This window comes from Mustelus asterias, chromosome 22 (genome assembly GCF_964213995.1).
Source record: "Mustelus asterias chromosome 22, sMusAst1.hap1.1, whole genome shotgun sequence".
NCBI lineage: Eukaryota > Metazoa > Chordata > Chondrichthyes > Carcharhiniformes > Triakidae > Mustelus > Mustelus asterias.
Genome location: NC_135822.1, coordinates 43,277,626 through 43,293,748, shown reverse-complemented (window position 1 = coordinate 43,293,748; position 16,123 = coordinate 43,277,626). Strand labels below are relative to the sequence as shown.

The 16,123-nt window shown below is 45.1% G+C and overlaps 1 protein-coding gene and 1 non-coding gene across 9 annotated transcripts in view; both read right to left on the bottom strand.

The window, feature by feature from the left end:
- The window catches only part of LOC144510017 (uncharacterized), a 275,355-nt gene that overhangs the window by 234,168 nt on the left and 25,064 nt on the right, over positions 1–16,123 (bottom strand). For 7 of the 8 annotated variants that reach the window (XM_078239203.1, XM_078239202.1, XM_078239206.1 and 4 more), the window contains exons 4-7: positions 14,382–14,415; positions 14,263–14,283; positions 5,660–5,834; positions 5,457–5,554 (exon numbers count right to left, since the gene is read on the bottom strand). In XM_078239203.1, the coding sequence (XP_078095329.1) occupies positions 5,457–5,554; positions 5,660–5,834; positions 14,263–14,283; positions 14,382–14,415 (328 nt within the window). The remainder of the gene's footprint in view (positions 1–5,456; positions 5,555–5,659; positions 5,835–14,262; positions 14,284–14,381; positions 14,416–16,123) is intronic. The other variant, XM_078239209.1, reaches the window with a different exon arrangement.
- On the bottom strand, positions 15,509–15,614 carry LOC144510308 (U6 spliceosomal RNA). The gene has a single exon (XR_013500612.1). It is a non-coding gene; the product is annotated as a U6 spliceosomal RNA (small nuclear RNA).

Genomic DNA, 16,123 nt, shown 5'->3' with positions numbered 1-16,123 from the left:
TGTTGGCAGCCTTAAAAGTGGATAAATCTCCAGGTCCAGATGAACAGTGCCATAGGCTGCTGTGTGAGGCAAGGGAGGAGATTGTAGGGGCTCTGACTCAAATTTTCAATTCCTCTCTGGCCACAGGGGAGGTCATGATGTGGAGATGCCGGCATTGGACTGGGGTAAACACAGTAAGAAGTTTAACAACACCAGGTTAAAGTCCAACAGGTTTATTTGGTAGCAAAAGCCATTAGCTTTCAGAGCCTTAAGCTCCTTCTTCAGGTGAGTGGGAATTCTGTTCACAAACAGGGCATATAAAGACACAAACTCAATTTACAGAATAATGGTTGGAATGCGAATACTTACAGCTAATCAAGTCTTAAAGGTACAAACAATGTGAGTGGAGAGAGCATTAAGACAGGTTAAAGAACGTAGAACATCACAGCGCAGTACAGGCCCTTCGGCCCTCGATGTTGCGCTGACCAGTGGTACCAATCTAAAGCCCCTCTAATCTACACTATTCCAATATCATCCATATATTTATCCAATAACCACTTGAACGCTCTCAACATTGACGAGTCCACCACTGCTGCAGGCAGAGCATTCCACGCCCTTACCACTCTCTGAGTAAAGAACCTACCTCTAACATCTGTCCTATATCTCTCAATTTATACCTTCAATTTAAAGCTATGTCCCCTCGTGCTAGCCAACACCATCTTAAGAGATGTGTATTGTCTCCAGACAGGACAGCCTGTGAAAATCTGCAAGTCCAGGCAAGCTGTGGGGATTACAAATAGTGTGACATGAACCCAAGATCCCGGTTGAGGCCGTCCTCATGTGTGCGGAACTTGGCTATCAGTTTCTGCTCAGTGACTCTGCGCCGTCGTGTGTCTGAAGGCCGCCTTGGAGAACGCTTACCCGAATATCAGAGGCTGAATGCCCGTGACCGCTGAAGTGCTCCCCAACAGGAAGAGAACAGTCTTGCCTGGTGATTGTCGAGCGATGTTCATTCATCCGTTGTCGCAGCGTCTGCATAGTTTCCCCAATGTACCATGCCTCGGGACATCCTTTCCTGCAGCGTATCAGGTAGACAACGTTGGCCGAGCTGCAAGAGTATGTACTGTGTACCTGGTGGATGGTGTTCTCACGTGAGATGATGGCATCTGTGTCGATGATCCGGCACGTCTTGCAGAGGTTGCTGTGGCAGGGCTGTGTGGTATTGTGGTCACTGTTCTCCTGAAGGCTGGGTAGTTTGCTGCGGACAATGGTCTGTTTGAGGTTGTGCGGTTGTTTGAAGGCAAGAGGTGGGGGTGTGGGGATGGCCTTGGTGAGATGTTCGTCTTCATCAATGACATGTTGAAGGCTCCGGAGGCGATGCCGTAGCTTCTCCACTCCGGGGAAGTACTGGACGACGAAGGGTACTCTGTCCACCGTGTCCTGTGTTTGTCTTCTGAGGAGGTCGGTGCGGTTTTTCGCTGTGGCGCGTTGGAACTGTTGATCGATGAGTCGAGCGCCATATCCTGTTCTTATGAGGGCATCTTTCAGCATCTGGAGGTGTCTGTTGCAATCCTCCTCATCCGAGCAGATCCTGTGTATACGAGAGCTTGTCCGTAGGGGATGGCTTCTTTAACGTGTTTAGGGTGGAAGCTGGAGAATTGGAGCATCGTGAGGTTATCCGTGGGCTTGCGGTACAGTGAGGTGCTGAGGTGACCGTCCTTAATGGAGATGCGCGTGTCCAAGAATGCAACCGATCCCGGATTTGTCCATTTTTAAGCCCGTCAAAGCCTCTAATACCTTCTCATCCCCTATGTCAAACTGTGCAAGTTCCTCATGTCCCCTTTCCTGAATTCTGTACTTGCATTCTCCTTTTCCTCAAGAAGACCTATGAGAAAGATTCAGTAAACACCCTTCCAATGTCCTGCGGCTTTACACACAGATTGTCCCCTTGGTCTCTAATGGGCCCTCCTCTTTCTCTGGTTAACCTCTTCCCCATAATGTAGTTACAGAATATCTTACAATTCTCCCTAATCTTGTTCACAAGTCATTTTTCATGTCCCCTTCTAATTGTTTTCTTTAGTTCCCTCTTGCACTTCCTATATTCCTCTAGGGCCGCAGCTGACTTGCTGCCTTTGGACTTGCTAAAAATGTTTTTCTTCTTCCTCATCCAGTCCTGAATTGTCCTAGACATCCCGGGTTCCCTGAACTTTTTGTTCCCCCTGTAGGGAACATGCTTGAGCTGCACTCTCCCCATATCTTTTTTCAATGCCCCCCAGTGATCCTGCAAAGGATCTATTCCCAGTCAACTTTGGCCAGATCCTGCTTTATTTTAATAAAATCTAATAGTAACCCCCCGTATGGTGGAGCATAAAGAAAGAAATAATTGGAGCTTGTCAGAAAGGTATGGTGATAATCGTGGGAGATTTTAATTTACATGCAGACAGAAAAAGTCAGACGGGCAAAGGTAGCCTAAATGAGGAATATCTCAGACTGTTCTCAGACAGTTTCTTAGAACAGCGTGCTCTGGGCCAGCCAGAGAACTGGCGACACTAGACCTGGTACCGTGCTATGAGATTAGAGGAAGTAATGATCTCAAAGTGAAAATTCCCCTCGCTGGCAGTGGAAAGTTAGCTTAATGTCTGTCTTAATTAATGTAGGGAAAATGTAAGTATTATTAAAAGAAGTTTCAGCGGGCTGCTTGGATAAATTCAAGTTAATCCGGCAAAATCAACATGGTTTTGTGAAAGAGAAATCATGTTTAACCAAATTATTGGAGTTATTTGAGGAGTAACCTGTGTTGTGGATAAGGGGAACCAGTGATTGTACTGCACTTAGATTTCCAGAAGGTATTTGATAAAATGCCACATCAAAGGTTACTGCTGAAAATAGAAGCTCATGTTACAGGGGGTAACATATTGGCATGGATAGAAGATTGGCTGGCTAACAGGAAGCAGGGAGTGGGCATAATTATGGTTTATCAGGTTGGCAAGATGTAACATGTGGTCTGTCACAGGGATCAGTGCTGAAAGCACAACAGTTTACAATTTATATCGATGATTGGATGAAGGAATTGAAAGGTTGATTGCCAGATTAGCTGGTGACATAAAGATATACAAAAAAAGAGGTTACCGTGGGGCGGCACGGTAGCACAGTGGTTAGCACTGCTGCTTCACAGCTCCAGGGACCTGGGTTCGATTCCCGGCTTGGGTCACTGTCTGTGTGGAGTTTGCACATTCTCCTCGTGTCTGCGTGGGTTTCCTCCGGGTGCTCCGGTTTCCTCCCACAGTCCAAAGATGTGCGGGTTAGCTTGATTGGCCATGCTAAAAATTGCCCTTAGTGTTCTGAGATGCGTAGGTTAGAGGGATTAGTGGGTAGATCTGTAGGGATGTGGGGGTAGGGCCTGGGTGGGATTGTGGTCGGTGCAGACTCGATGGGTTGAATGGCCTCTTTCTGAACTGTAGGGTTTCTATGGTTTCCATGGTTTCTAAAAATAAGTTGCGAAGAGGATAGAAGGAGGCGACTAAAAGATATAGGAGGTGACCATACTGGCTCGTCAAGCCGGGCAGTCGATGTGGGAGAGCCGGCAAGATCGCGAGAGAGGCAAAAAAGCGAGTTGGTGCTGGGTTTCTTCCCTTTTGCGATCTTACCGGCCCTGCATTGCAGGCGTGATCAGCTTCATGCCCGGGAAGGGCGCAAGGCTGATTTAAATATTTCAATATTTATTTAAATATTATTCGTGAGTCCCAGAACCAATCATCCGGGCTCACTTGTCTTAATGGTCTCTTCGGTGGAGAAACTCACTGGCAAAGATCACATGTGGACCCAGCAACGGGGACCTGTCGTGATGGGCTCGCCGTTAGGACAGGAGGTCATTGAGACCCATGGGTAGTCGGGGTAGGGGTGAGCAATGCCCCTTGGGCCCTGCACCAGGGCGGGGTGATCATCTGGGGGTGAGGGTGTTATCGGACGATATCTAGGGGTGTGGGGGAGTGGCGATCAGCCATGCAGGCCAGCGATCAGGGGAGGTTGGGGGGACGATATCCAGGTGGATGGAGGGGGGTGCAATATCCAGGGTATTGGGGGGACTGACAGATTTCTCTGTTCTGTTGCACAGAACATTGAGAGATCCGCACTTGCGCAAAAGCACCCTCTAGTGTGAGCAGCCAGCTTTCCAGTGAGAATAGATTCCATCCACCCTCTCTACTCGTGTGGTTGACTCTCAAATGCCCTTGGATGGGCAATAAATACTGGCAGCTAGCGATGCCCAAGTCCCATGAATGAATTTTTAAAAAATCAAACTTTGCCTCTTTTTCTACACTAAATGGCATAAGAATGCTGAAACAATAGGTGCAATTTGCTCTTATTTTCACGCTCATTTGGCACTTAGGGTTATGGACAAAGATCTGGCAAATGCAGTATAAGTGGGAAAATGTGAAATTGTCCATTTTGGCAGGAAGCATAAAACACAAATTATCAAAATGGTGAGAAATTGCAGAGCTCTGAGAAGCAGAAGGATCTGGGTGTCCTAGTGCATGAATCAAAAAAAGTCAGTGTGCAGGTATAGCAAATAATTAGGAAAGCTAAAAGAATGTTAACATTTACTGTGAGGAAATTGAATACAAAAGTAGGGAGATTCTGCTTTAGTTGTACAGGGCACAGGTGAGGCCACATTTGGAGTACTGTGTACAGTATTGGTCATCTTATTTGATGAAGGATATAAATCTGCTGGAAGGAGTTCAGAGAAGGTTTACCAGACTAATACCTGGAATGGGCGGGTTGTCTTATGAGGAAAGGTTGGACAAACTGGGCTTGTATTCACGAGAGCTCAGAAGAGTAAGAGGCGACTTGATTGAAACATATAGAATCCTGAGGGGTCATGGCAGGGTGAATGTGGAGAGGATGTTTCCTCTTGTAGGAGAATCTAGAATTAAGGGTCACTGTTTAAGAATAAATGGTCTCCCATTTACAATGCAGGTGAAGCATTTTTTTTCTCTCAGAGAGTTGTGTGTCTTTGGAATTCTCTTCCTGAAAAGACAGTGGAAGCAGAGTCTTTGAATATTTTTAATGCAGAGGTGGATAGATTCTTGTGAAGCAGGAGGCCGATAGGTTATTGGGGGTAGATGGGATGCAGATTTGAAGTTACTATCTGATCAGCCATAATCCTATTAAATGATGGAGCAGGATCGAGGGGCTGAATGGCCTACTCCTACTCCTTGTTCGTATGTGCAAAGATTCATTATGATGGGCCTTGCATGAAGAAATGTAACAATGAAGAAAAAGGTGAAAATTTGGGGTTGTTCTGATCTTCCACATGAATGCTCAACACACAAAAAAGTGCCCAAACATTCATGCAAATTTCCCAAAGCCTTTTGGAATTTGACATGCTGAAAGAAGAGAAGCCAAAAAAATCTAGTGCAAGAAGAATTCAAAAATCTGCAGCATTAAAATTCAATACATCGGCTTTTTGAAATACTTACAGTTAGACTCAGGGCAGGTAAATCGAATTCTGTAATCATGACAAATCCTGTCAGTTTGCTGTGCATTCACACAAGCAAATCCCCCAGAAATGGTACACCTGATTAATAAAGTGGAGGCGGTGGTAATGTCATTGTTAAAACAACTCATATGATCTGAAATCAAGTCATAGCATCAAAAGAAGCTGAGAGGAATCATTACTTACTGAGGGATGTTGTCTCCGGTGTCTGAGGCAGGAACTCCTGATGTTGTCTGCACTTCACAGGCAGTCGGGTTGTTGCAGATCTGATCCGGATATTCTTTTCGTAGATTCACAAGATCTTCATAATCCCCATTCCCTGACGGGTTATCACGGTCAAACCACTCAGTTTTGTAAGCGCCTGGATAAAGTAGTAACAAATTTAGTGATAAAATTGCATTTCATACAAGAGGATAACTAGGGAAAGGGTAGGACCACTCAAGGGTAAAGGAGGGAACATGTGGTTTGAGGCAGAGGATGTGGACGAGATCCTAAATGAGTACTTTGCATCGGTATTCACCAAGGAGAAGAACATAGGGGATAGTGAGATTGTTGTGGAGCATGCTAATATGCAAGGGTATTTTGAGATCAAGAAAGAAGTGGCGTTTTGATTTGATTTATTATTGTCACATGTATTAGTATACAGTGAAAAGTATTGTTTCTTGCGCACTATACAGACAAAGCATACCGTTCATAGAGAAGGAAAGGAGAGAGTGTAGAATGTAGAGTTACAGTCATAGCTTGGGTGTAGAGAAAGATCAACTTAATGCGAGGTAGGTCCATTCAAAAGTCTGATGGTAGCAGGTAATAAGCTGGTCTTCTGTCGGTTGGTATGTGACCTCAGACTTTTGTATCTTCTTCCCGACAGAAGAAGGTGGAAGGGAGTAGGATCAGGGTACATGGGGTCCTTGATTATGCTGGCTGCTTTTCCGAGGCAACAGGAAGTGTCGACAGAGTCAATGGATGGGAGGCTGGTTTGCGTGATGGACTGGGCTTTGTTCACGACCCTTTGTCGTTCCTTGCGTTCTTGGTCAGAGCAGGAGACATACCAAGCTGTGATACAACCAGAAAGGATGCCTTCTGTGGTGCATCTGTAAAAGTTGGTGAGAGTCGTAGCGGACATGCCAAATTTCCTTAACCTCCTGAGAAAGTAGAGATGTTGGTGTGGGCTTTCTTAACTATTGTGTTGGTATGGAGGGACCAGGGCAGGTTGTTGGTGATCTGGTCTCTTGAAGAGCATTAAGCTGGATAAGTCCACAGGGCCTGATGGAATCTACCCCAGATTATTGAGAGAGGCAAGAGAGGAGGTTGCTGGGGCCCTGACAAAGACCATTGTATCCTCATTAGCCACTGGAGAGGTCCTGGATGACTAGCGAGTAGCAGAGTTATTCCTCTGTTCAAGAAAGGAAATAGGGATAATCCAGGAAAATAGAGACCGGTGAGTCTCACATTACTGATTGGGAAACTATTGGAGAGGACTTGTAGGGATAGGATTTACACGCATTTGGAAAAGCATGGCCTAATTAGGGAAAGTCAGCATGGCTTTGTGTGGGACAGATCATGTTTTACTAATTTGATTGATTTTTTTCAAGGAGGTTATGAAGGTGATCGATGAGGGTAGAGTAGTGGATGTTGTCTACATGAATTTTAGTAAGGCTTTCAACAAGGCCCCTCAAGGTAGCCTCATCCAGAAGATTAAGGTGCATGGGGTCCACGATGACTTGGCCGCTTGGATTCAGAATTGGCTTGCCCAAAGAATTCAGAAAGTGGTGGTGGAAGGGTGTTTTTCTGGCTGGAGGTTGTGACTAATGGTGTTCCACAAAGATCCGTACTGGGACCTCTGCTGTTTGTGGTATATATAAATGACTTGGATGAAAACATAGATGGGTGGGTTAGTAAATTTGGAGATATAATAACTCCAAGAGTCAGCTGTACAGGAACAGTACTTTTATTGCACAAAATAAAGTAAAACAAAACCACAATTATGTGGTGAACATAATTGGTCCCAACCAAGACAAAAGGAACCACTCGGGTCCTGCTTTATACAGGCTCGGTATACGAGCTCCATCTTGTTGGTTAATTACCAATCCCAAGGTAGCTTGTATTCAACAAGTCCCACAGGGAGGTCAATTAGTGATTCCCATCAGCAGACGACACAAAGATAGCTGGAATTATGGATAGTATAGAAAGTTGTCAAACGATACAGCAGGATATAGATCAGCTGCAGATATGGATTGCAAAATGACAGATGGAGTTTAATCTGGGCATGTGTGAGGTGCTGCACTTTGGGAGATTAAATGTTAAGGGTAAGTATACAGTTAATGGCAGGACCCTGAACAACACTGATGTGCAGAGGGATCTTGGAGTTCAAGTCCATAGCTCCCTGAAAGTGACCACACAAGTAGATAGGATGGTAATGAAGGCATATGGTATGCTTGCACTTATTGGTCGGGACGTTGAGTACAAGAGTCAGGATGTCATGTCACAGCTTTATAAAACTTTGGTTAGGCCACACTTAGAATCTTGCATTCAATTCTGATCACCACATTACAGGAAGGATGTAGAGGCATTGGATACGGTGCAGAAGAGGTTTACCAGGATGCTGCCTGGATTAGAAGGTATGTGTTGTAAGGAGAGGCTGGACAAACTAGGGTTATTTTCTCTGGAGGACACTGAGGGGAGACCTGATAGAAGTCTGTAAAGGTTATGAGAGGCATAGATAGGATTGACAGTCAGAATCTTTTTCTCAGAATTGAAATGTCTAATACATATCTCCACAGCATTAGCCTGGGTCTCTGGATTCAGAGTCTAGTGATATTACCACTAGACCACTGTCTCACCTCAACGCTGATGACTATTGGAAGCAGGTTTCCTGGAATCTTTTAAGCACATGTAGAATGAAGGGGCAGGCAGATTGTTGATTCTTTCATAGAATAGAATCCCTACAGTGCAGAAGGAGGCCATTCAGCCCATCGAGTCTGCACTGACCACAATCCCACCCAGGCCCTATTCCCACAACCCCATGCATTTACCCCAGCGAGTCCCCATAACACTAAGGGGCAATTTAGCATGGCCAATCCACCTAACCCGCACATCTTTGGACTATGGGAGGAAACCGGAGCACCCGGAAGAAAGACATGCAGACATGGGGAGAATGTGCAAACTCCACACAGACAGTCACCCAAGCCGCGATACGAACCGGGTCCCTGGCACTGTGAGGCAGCGGTGCTAACCACTGTTTTCAGGATGGGTGATCTTGTTCTCATCGTTTTAATAATTTTTCAATAAAGGAAAGCTCCATAGCATTGACTTAGTCATAGAGTCGTACAGTGCAGAAAATGCCCTTCGGCCCATCGAGTCTGTACTGACAATAACAACGACTAAAGTAGCTCTGATCCCATTTTCCAGCACTTGCCCCATATCCTTGAATGCTATGATGTTTCAAGTGCTCATTCAAATACTTTTTAAGGTTGTATGGTCTCCGGCCTCCACTACCTTCTCAGGCAGTGCATTCCAGATTCCCACCACCCTCTGAGTAAAAGAAAATGTTTTCTCAAATCGCCTCTGAATCTCCTGCTCCGTACCCTAAAACTATGCCCCCTCATGACTGACTCCCTCAGCTGAGGGGAACAGCTACTTCCTATTAACCCTCACAGAGGTGATTATGGTCTGAAATTGTCGAATTCAATAAGTGGGGAAGGTTGCAAAGTGCCAAACTGAAAGAGTCGGTGCTATTCCTTGAATTTGTTTGGAGCTTCACTAGAACATGGAAGTCGACCGAGGACAAAAATATCAGTGTGAGAGCAAACAGGTCAATTAAAATGGTGAGCAATACATAGTTCAGGGACATGGTGGAGGTATTCCACAAAGAAGTCACCCAATCCGAATGTACTTTGAACAATGAATAACTGTATTTTAAATTGAAAAAAGTACATGTAAATTGCTGCTTCATCTGGAAGGAATGTTTGGCACATTGGATGGTGAGTTAGAGGAGAGGTAAAAGGTCAGCTGTTACATTTCCTGTTCTTATGAAGAAAGGTGCTGTGGAGACAGGACAGGAGTGGGGTGATTGAGGTGTGGATCAGAGTCCCATCAGAATGCTGAAAAGGAAAAAGGCAGGGTTTTGTGTTGCATGGTGGCATAAGGCTGGAGGTGGTGGAAATGGGGGAGGATGATGAGAGTGGTGCCATGGAAGGTGAGAACGAGAGAAACCTTCCCATGATTCTGTGAAGGAGGGGATAGGGAGAAATACGGGAAGTTGGGAGGCCCATCACAAAAGCACTGTCAGGGAAGGTTGCTTCATCTGAACAGATACAGGGGCAAACTCTAAAGGAGGTGATAATCAAAGGGACCTCGGTGTACATGTGAATAAGTTATTAAAGGCAGCAGGGCATATTGAGAGAGCAGTTAAAGCGTACAGAAACATAGAAGCAGAAGTAGGCCATTTGGCCCTTCGAGGCTGCTCCGCCATTCACTTTGATCATGGCTGATCATCAAATTCAATACCCTAGGTTTTATTACTAGAGGCATTCCGTACAAGAATAAGCAGGTCGTGTTGAACTTGTATGAGATACTAATTAGGCCTAAATTGGATTGCTGCATCCTTTTCTGGGCACCATAGAGTCATAGAGGTTTACAGCATGGAAATAGGCCCTTCAGCCCAACTTGTCCATGCCACCCTTTTTATTAAACCCCTAAGCTGATCCCAATTGCCTGCATTTGGCCCATATCCCTCTATACCCATCTTATCCATGTAACTGTCTAAATGCTTTTTAAAAGATAAAATTGAACCCGGCTCTACTACTACCTCTGGCAGCTTGTTCCAGGTACTCACCACCCTCTGTGTGAAAAAATTGCCCCTCTGGACACTTTTGTATCTCTCCCCTCTCACCTTAAACCTATGCCCTCTAGTTTTAGACTCCCCTATCTTTGGGAAAAGATATTGGCTATCTAGCTGATCTATGTCCTCATTATTTTATAGACCTCGATATGATCACCCCTCAGCCTCCTACGCGCCAAAGAAAAAAGTCCCAGTCTATCCAGCCTCTCTTATTACTCAATCCATCAAGTCCCGGTAGCATCCTAGTAAATCTTTTTTGCACTCTTTCTAGTTTAATAATATCCTTTCTATAATAGGGTGACCAGAACTGTACACAGTATTCCAAGTGTGGCCTTACCAGTGTCTTGTACAACTTCAACAAGACGTCCCAACTCCTGTATTCAATGTTCTGACCAATGAAGCATGCTGAATGCCTTCTTCACCACTCTGTCCACCTGTGACTCCACTTTCAATGAGCTTTGAACATGTAGCCCTAGATCTCTTTGTTCTGTAACTCTCCTCAACGCCCTTAACCATTAACGCCATTAACTGAGAAAGTCCTGCCCTGGTTCAATCTACCAAAATGCATCACTTCGCATTTATCTAAATTGAACTCCATCTGCTATTTGTCAGCCCACTGGCCCAATTGATCAAGATCCCATTGCAAATGGAGATAACTTTCTTCACTATCAACTACGCCACCAATCTTTGTTTGTTACCAGAGCCAATCTTGTTGGCGTAGTGGATAGTGAAGAAAGTTATCTTTGAGGAGGGATAGAATCATAGAATCCCGACAGTGCAGAAGGAGGCCATTTGACCCATCGAGTCTGCATGACCACAATGCCACCCAGGCTCTATCCCTTAACTCCAAGTATTTAACCCTCCAAATCCCCCTGACACGAAGGGATAATTTACCGTGGCCAATCCACATAACCTGCACATATTTGGACTGTGGGAGGAAACCGGAGCACCCAGAGGAAACCCACGCAGACACGGGGAGAATGTGCAGACTCTGCACAGACAGTGACCCAAGCCAGGAATCGAACCTGGATCCCTGGCGCTGTGAGGCAGCAGTGATAAACCACTGTGCCACCGTATTAGTGTGAAGGCATTGGAGAGAGCACAGAGGAGATTCACAAGAATGATTCCAGGGATTAAGAACTGGAGCTCTGAGAGATTGGAGAGGTTGGGTCTGTTTTCTTTGGAGAAAAAAAGGTTGAGAGGAGACTTGATAGAGATATTCAAGATCCTGAGTGGTATGGACAGGGAAAATAGTGAGAAACTGTTCACTCAAAAACTATAAGGTATAGATGTGCATAAGCATTATAAATAATGTGAGGAAAAATGTTTTCATGATGTGGAGATGCCGGCGTTGGACTGCGGTAAACACAGTAAGAAGTCTCACAACACCAGGTTAAAGTCCAACGGGTTTATTTAGTAGCACAAGCCACTAGTTTTCGGAGCGCTGCCCCTTCATCAGGTGAGTGGGAGATCTGTTCACAAACAGGGCAGAGAACAACACAAACTCAATTTACAAAATAATGGTTGGAATGCGAGTCTTTACAGGTAATCAAATCTTAAAGGTACAGACAATGTGAGTGGAGAGAGGGTTAAGCACAGGTTAAAGAGATGTGTATTGTCTCCAGCCAGGACAGTTAGTGAGATTTTGCAAGCCCAGGCAAGTTGTGGGGGTTACAGATAGTGTGACATGAACCCAAGATCCCGGTTGAGGCCGTCCTCATGTGTGCGGAACTTGGCTATCAGTCTCTGCTCAGCGACTCTGCGCCGTCGTGTGTCGTGAAGGCCGCCTTGGAGAACGCTTACCCGAAGATCAGAGGCCGAATGCCCGTGACCACTGAAGTGTTACCCAACAGGAAGAGAACACTCTTGCCTGGTGATTGTCGAGCGGTGTTCATTCATCCGTTGTCGTAGCGTCTGCATGGTCTCCCCAATGTACCATGCCTCGGGACATCCTTTCCTGCAGCATATCAGGTAGACAACGTTGGCCGGGTTGCAAGTGTATGTACTGTGTAACTGGTGGATGGTGTTCTCACGTGAGATGATGGCATCCGTGTCAATGATCCGGCACGTCTTGCAGAGGTTGCTGTGGCAGGGTTGTGTGGTGTCGTGGTCACTGTTTTCCTGAAGGTTGGGTAGTTTGCTGCAGACAATGGTCTGTTTGAGGTTATACGGTTGTTTGAAGGCAAGAAGTGGGGGTGTGGGGATGGCCTTGGCAAGATTTTCGTCTTCATCAATGACATGTTGAAGGCTCCGGAGAAGATCATAGAATCATAGAACCCTACAGTGCAGAAAGAGACATTCGGCCCATCGAGTCTGCACCAACCACAATCCCACCCAGGCCCTACCCCCATACCCCTACATATTTTATCCACTAATCCCTCTAACCTACGCATTTCAGGAAACTAAGGGGCAATTTTTATCATGGCCAATCAACCTAACCCGCACATCTTTGGACTGTGGGAGGAAACTGGAGCACCCGGAGGAAACCCACGCAGACACGAGGAGAATGTGCAAACTCCACACAGACAGTGACCCGAGCCGGGAATCAAACCCAGGTCCCTGGAGCTGTGAAACAGCAGTGCTAACCACTGTGCTACCGTGCCGCCCCAAGATGTCGTAGCTTTTCCGCTCCGGGGAAGTTCTGCACACGTGAGGATGGCCTCAACCGGGATCTTGGGTTCATGTCATACTATCTGTAACCCCCACGACTTGCCTGGGCTTGCAAGATCTCACTAACTGTCCTGGCTGGAGACAATACACATCTCTTTAACCCGTGCTTAACCCTCTCTCCACTCACAGTGTCTGTACCTTTAAGACGTGATTACCTGTAAAGACTCGCATTCCAACCATTATTTTGTAAATTGAGTTCATGTCTTTATATGTCCTGTTTGTGAACAGAACTCCCACTCACCTGATGAAGGGGCAGCGCTCCAAAAGCTAGTGGTTTGTGCTACCAAATAAACCTGTTGGACTTTAACCTGGTGTTGTGAGACTTCTTAAAATGTTTTCACCCAGAGGATGGTTGGAGTCTGGAATGAACTTCATGAGAGGGTAGTGGAAGAAGGTTCGAGTGAGGTATTCAAAAGGGGATTGGATTGCTTTCTGAAAAGAAATAATGTGTAAGGTTATGGGGATAAGGCAGAGAAGCGGGACTAGATAGGATGGTCTTTCAGAGAGCCAGTGTTGATTCAATGGGCCAAATGCACAGTAAAGATTCTGTGAATCTCTCGCTTTCACACAGAATCATCTAGAAAGCCAAGTGCAGCAGACACCTGGGAACACCACCATCTGAAGGTTTCCTTCCAAGTCACACATCATCCTGACTTGGAAATATATCGCCTTTCCTTCACTATTGCTGAGTCAAAATCCTGGGACTCCCTCCCTAACAGCACTGTGGTATACCTACACCACATGGACTGCAGCATTTCAAGAAGGCGGCTCACCACCCATTTCTCAAGGGTAGTTAGAGGTGGCTAATAAATGCTGACAGTGCCAGTGACATCCACTGCCTGTGAAAAATTAAAGAATATTGTGCAGTGGGTTATTTGACTCTTGGAATGAAGGTGCAAATGTTACAACTGCTCTGTGGACTGAGTGAAATTGTGGAAAGTTGTCCTCTTGCTCCATTGGAGGGGACACAGGCTTATTTGGCCAGAACATAACGTTGTCAAATGGGCGTCCATGCTGTTACCTATCTGGTTTCTGCAATGGAGATCCACCAACTCTCGAACTTGGCCTTGAACAGAATTCTATGCCAATGAACGTGTTAATGAAAATGTGTTGTTCCCAGAGCCAGTCGGCACTGAGTGCTGCCAATATGTGAATTAATTTGCAGCAGAACTTAAATTGAAACATACTGGATGAAGAATTGAAGATTATACCTTGGATATTACTGTCAATTTTTATATAAACTAGAATGGATCAAAAAGCAAATTGTTTGGAGAGATACCTTGGCATTCAAAAGCATCACCTGGAAACAGAAACAAAAAGCTCAGTTAAATGCCATTTGAACATTATTCAAAATGAATAAAAAGATCTCTTCATCAAAACATAAATAATAACACTTACTGTTGGTGCAAAGTATGGAAGTAATTATGAATATCTGGAATTAGATATAAAGATTCAGTTAAACATTTCAGCACACCTGACTAATAAATATTCACTGTAGAGAGTGATAATTAAACCAATGAAATGCAACTTGCAATGTGCATAGCGGATATACAGATCTCTTTCAATAAGATCCTACAGAATATCTATAGTTAACAAACTCACACAGAGGAGGTTCCACAAAGGAACTCTGTAGACAAGTAATTATTATTCACTACATCAGCAAACCAACATGTAATGCATTGACCTGACATTCATGTGTCCTATAATTTCAACTGAAATATTTCCCCATTGATTAAAGACAGAGGACTGTCATTTATACAGTTCATCATTTGTACACTTGTAGAATTCTCAACAATATTTTGCATTTATATAGTAGCATTCATGTGAGAAGCTGTGAAAGATTTTCACAGTGGGTGCAACAGGTCAATGTGAAGAGCCCAGTGTGTCAGTGGAGGGAGTTAATGTGTTTCCCACTCTTTACGTGCTGGTTTGTTTCTCACTTTTAACCCACACCATTGGGTAGCAGCAATGCAAAAAAAATGTTTCAGTCTCTCCGTGTTAGTGCACAATTTCTGCAAGTCCTCGACTCTGCCTCCTCATGGTAACAAACACAAACTGGGTCATTCGCAGCCTCAGGCTAAACCTTCTGAAAAATCTGGAGGAGAAGGGTCGATCCCAGGCAAGCAGCGTGCAGGCCCATAGGACGGCTCTGTGGCATTGTGATTAGCACTGCTGCCTCACAGATATGAGGGAATCATTCCTCTGTCTTGTGGGTACCTTGGGAGAGTTGATGGTTAAGGGAGTAAGCCCTAATAAAAAATCTGGAGTGGAGCCCAAAGGTGAACTCATCTTTCTGACAAGTCCTGCAACCAAACCAATACCAAATGACATTCTTTGCATTACTTTGGACCCAGGTGAGGGAGGTTGAGAGGGGAACCCGAACAGGATCTCCATAAATGTTGCCCAGGCTTGTACCCTGGAGAGGAAACTCTGGTTTCACTTCAGGGTGTTAACACAACACAGGAAACAGCAGTTGAGAAAAACTCCACTCGACTGGCAAAGAGGTCAGGTGCTACAGAATGTCCCAGATGATGGGACACTTCATGAATTTGCAGTCATCTTTGCGCAGGGGACATGCTAATCTTCTCCATATCATTCCAATTTTATTATATGTGCTGCTGAAGCAAACACATCTCAGACGATGGGAGAGACCACTGTGTCCCACTGGTCAGCCAATGCCTCTTAAATCGGACAGACCCACATTTAGTAAGGTGCTGACCTTCCGGTCTATTGGCTTCAGTCAGTACTTAGGTGGAAATTGACGGAATCACACCAGTCAAACAAACAAAAGGAAAGAAGGTGTCAACTTCTCAATGATAAGACCCTCGCACAAATGTTTCAGAATGTGTTCTCTCTCCATCCTATTCTCAACTGAAACAGGGCCAGTTCACCTCATGAGTATTGATACTCCAATGCTGTGCTCCACTACATGAAAGATCAGTTCAATGAAGCGCTTGACACTGCTATCAGCAGAATCACTAAAGCAGACTATCTTTCCCTATTGGGGGATTTCAACGTAGGAGTGGTCGCAGACCATGAAGCCAAGCCCTCCTGCCTCAGAAATCATGGCCTGGGAAAAATAAATGAGGATGAACAGAGACTTCTTGAGCTTTGTTGCTACTGTGAGCTTTGTATAACTA